This window comes from Scylla paramamosain, chromosome 49, assembly GCF_035594125.1.
Source record: "Scylla paramamosain isolate STU-SP2022 chromosome 49, ASM3559412v1, whole genome shotgun sequence".
In the NCBI taxonomy this organism is placed as follows: domain Eukaryota; kingdom Metazoa; phylum Arthropoda; class Malacostraca; order Decapoda; family Portunidae; genus Scylla; species Scylla paramamosain.
In genome coordinates, this window is record NC_087199.1 from 1,095,001 (window position 1) to 1,098,406 (window position 3,406).

Below are 3,406 nucleotides of genomic sequence, written 5' to 3' on the forward strand. Positions count from 1 at the left end.
GACAGTCAGGTGTGGCAAGCAGTGGAGGCGTGTCACCTGCTGCCTCTGGTTCACTCCCTGGGCGGCCTGGAGGGGGTGCTGCAGGAGGCCGGCCGGGGAATGTCTGCTGGGGAACGTCAACTTTTCTGTCTGGCTAGAGCGCTGCTGTGTAGGACCAAGGTGTGTGTGTGTGTGTGTGTGTGTGTGTGTGTGTGTGTGTGTGTGTGTGTGTGTGTGTGTGTGTGTGTGTGTGTGTGTGTGTGCATAGCTTCAGCCTTCTGCTAATGGTATAAACTATGGAACCTTGAAAACATCCTTGAAAACCCCAATAACTTCCTCTACAACCATGAAAACACCCTTGAAAACCCCAATAACTTCCTCTACAACTCTGAAAACCTCAATAACTTCCTCTACAACCCTGAAAACACCCTTGAAAACCCCAATAACTTCCCTAGAACCTTGAAAACATCCTTGAAAACCCCAATAACTTCACAAGAACCCTAAAAACACCCTTGAAAACCCCAATAACTTCCCTACAACCATGAAAACACCCTTGAAAACCCCAATAACTTCCCTACAACCTTGAAAACACCCTTGAAAACCCCAATAACTTCCCTACAACCTTGAAAACACCCTTGAAAACCCCAATAACTTCCCTACAACCCTGAAAACACCCTTGAAAACCCCAATAACTTCCCTACAACCCTGAAAACACCCTTGAAAACCCCAATAACCCACTCGATCACCAATTAAAGACAATTCGCACACCCTATCAGTAATCTAACACACACAAACACACACACACACACACACTCACTCCCTCACCCGCAGATTGTGTGCATAGACGAGGGGACATCAAAACTCGACCCAGAAACAGACGAACACATCCAGCAGGTGATTCGGAGTGTGTTTCGGAACAAGACAGTGCTAATCATCGCCCACCGCATGCAGACTGTACGAGACTGTGACAGGTAAGAGAGAGAGAGAGAGAGAGAGAGAGAGAGAGAGAGAGAGAAACTTACACACAAACACACACGCAGAAGAAACACAATAAGAAAATAAATCAAGGAAAACAAAACACACACACACACACACACACACACACACACACACACACACACACACACACTGACAGACCCCCTGCCTTTCAGAGTGTTGGTGCTGAGTGATGGAGAGGTGGTGGAGAGTGGGCGCCCTTGGGAACTCCTCTCGGACAAAGATTCGCATTTCCACGGAATCTTCCAGCCTCAGTGATAGCAGAGAGAGAGAGAGAGAGAGAGAGAGAGAGAGAGAACATTACCAGAGCCTCATTTAATTTCTATCTCTTTTTTTTCCCCTAATTCTTCTCTACAGCCTCTCTCCTTTCCTCCAGCCTCTCTCCTTTCCCTCCAGCCTCTCTCCTTTCCTCCAGTTTCCCTCTAGCCTCTCTCCCTCCCTCCAGTTTCCCTCCAGCCTCTCTCCTTTCCTCCAGTTTCCCTCCAGCCTCTCTCCTTTCCTCCAGTTTCTCTCCAGCCTCTCTCCTTTCCTCCAGTTTCCCTCCAGCCTCTCTCCTTTCCTCCAGTTTCTCTCCAGCCTCTCTCCTTTCCTCCAGTTTCCCTCCAGCCTCTCTCCTTTCCCTCCAGTTTCCCTCCAGCCTCTCTCCTTTCCTCCAGTTTCTCTCCAGTCTTCCTCCCTCCCTCCAATCTTCTCTCCTCTTCTCCAGCCTTCCTCAGCCTCTCAGTAACAGCAGAGAGAGAGAGAGAAAAAAAAAAAAGATTGCCACACACACACACACACACACACACTGAAGAACCACCTAACTACAAACTATTTAGCATTTCTACCTGTTTTATATAGTTTTCAGCTCTCTAAGTTACCTGACACCATAATATTAAAGAGATACTGTTTGTTTGTTTGTTTGTTTACATTAAGTTACGATTATTATTTTATTTATTTATTTTTTTTGTTTCCTACGAGTCCCTGATTAGTTATTTTGGTTCAATTATTCTTTTTTTTTCTTGTTTGTTTGTGTCATCCAGTCTTTCACACGCACACACACACACGCACACAGATACATCAAGTTCCCCGTTTTCTTTCTTCCTATTGTCCACCCCAATCAGTGTTATCCAGTCTACATACATACTCGTACATACACACACACACACACACACAGTTAATCTTCCCATTCCAAACGTAAGAATTAATTAAATCAACTGCTCAATCCCATTTTCTGTTGAGTCCAGTTACAATCTCGTTTTCTAAGTTATTAAGGTTCCCAGCTGGTGATGAGGTAGAGACAAGGCGATGCAGGTGGTGGTGGTGGTGGTGTGGTGTGGTAGTGTGGTGTTGAGAGGAAGGAATGAAGGAATAACTGGGATTGAGGGATAACTAAAGAAAATCTGGGAGAAGGACAAAAGAAGAAGAAGAAGAAGACTGACATGGTGAGGAGAACAGGACTAAGAAGAAGAAGAAGAAGTAGAAGAAGAAGAAAATGATGCTATGAGGAGGAGGAGGACAGGACAAAGAAGAAGAAGAAGAAGAAGACATGGGGATAGCATGAGGTGGACAGGAGAAAGAAGAAGAAGAGGAAGACCTGGGGATAGTACGAGTGAACAACAACAACAAGACGAGGAAGAAGAAGAAAAAGAAGAGGAAGAAGAAGATTTGCGGCCTGTGTGTGGATAAAAACGTTAAAAATATTCACAAAGAGAGATTTAAAGGAACATAAGCTTGAACGGAGTGTACATAAGCCTGGAAAAATATGTACAAAGCTTCAGCGGTGTACAGAAAAGCTTCAGTTATATTACACAAGCTTGAAAACTGAATAAATGAGAAAAAAAAGAAAACAAACTGAATATAAGCTTAAAAAAACACACATACAAACACACACACAAACATTCCAGCACCCAAACACACACACACACACACACGTAAGTAAGGTTAACACACACACACACACACACGCTTAAAGAAGGCTTAAGGGAGACTGTCTAAAAAGATGCCTGAGAAATTATTTTGGCGCGGTGTGTGTGTGGGGGGTAGTGTGGGGGGCAGGGGGGCAGGGGGGGCGCCATTCCTGACTCAAGATGTGCCTATTCGCGTTAGTGTTAAGTTAATTTTAAGGTAAGGCCCTGGACACGGGGAGTAGTTGTTAAATTAAAGAATGAAAATATGTCTTGTTTTTTTCGTCTTAACCCTTTGCTGGTGGTGAGAGGGAGTGGTGAGGGGGTAGGGGGATAGGGGAGGGGGTGTTGCTAAGTACAGTACACGTCAGTTTGTTTGTTTGTTTTATTATTTTCATTTATTCATTTATTTATTTGCTTTACCGCATCAAAAACAACAGAAAATGATGACTTTGTATCTATTCATCTCAACGTGACTGCAGACTTTCTTAACTTGCTTTCATATCTTTTAATTTTTCACCATAATTCATTGGTATTTTCGCATT

General features: G+C 44.0%; 1 protein-coding gene across 1 annotated transcript in view; it reads left to right on the top strand.

The window, feature by feature from the left end:
* LOC135095534 (ATP-binding cassette sub-family C member 10-like) overlaps positions 1–3,122 on the top strand; it is a 22,377-nt gene extending 19,255 nt beyond the window's left edge. The window contains exons 27-29 of the mRNA XM_063996413.1: positions 1–159; positions 811–950; positions 1,131–3,122. The exon at positions 1–159 is cut by the window's left edge and continues 85 nt beyond it. Coding sequence (XP_063852483.1) covers positions 1–159; positions 811–950; positions 1,131–1,233 — 402 coding nt within the window. The 3' untranslated portion in view covers positions 1,234–3,122. The remainder of the gene's footprint in view (positions 160–810; positions 951–1,130) is intronic.
* The last annotated feature ends 284 nt before the right edge of the window (positions 3,123–3,406 follow it).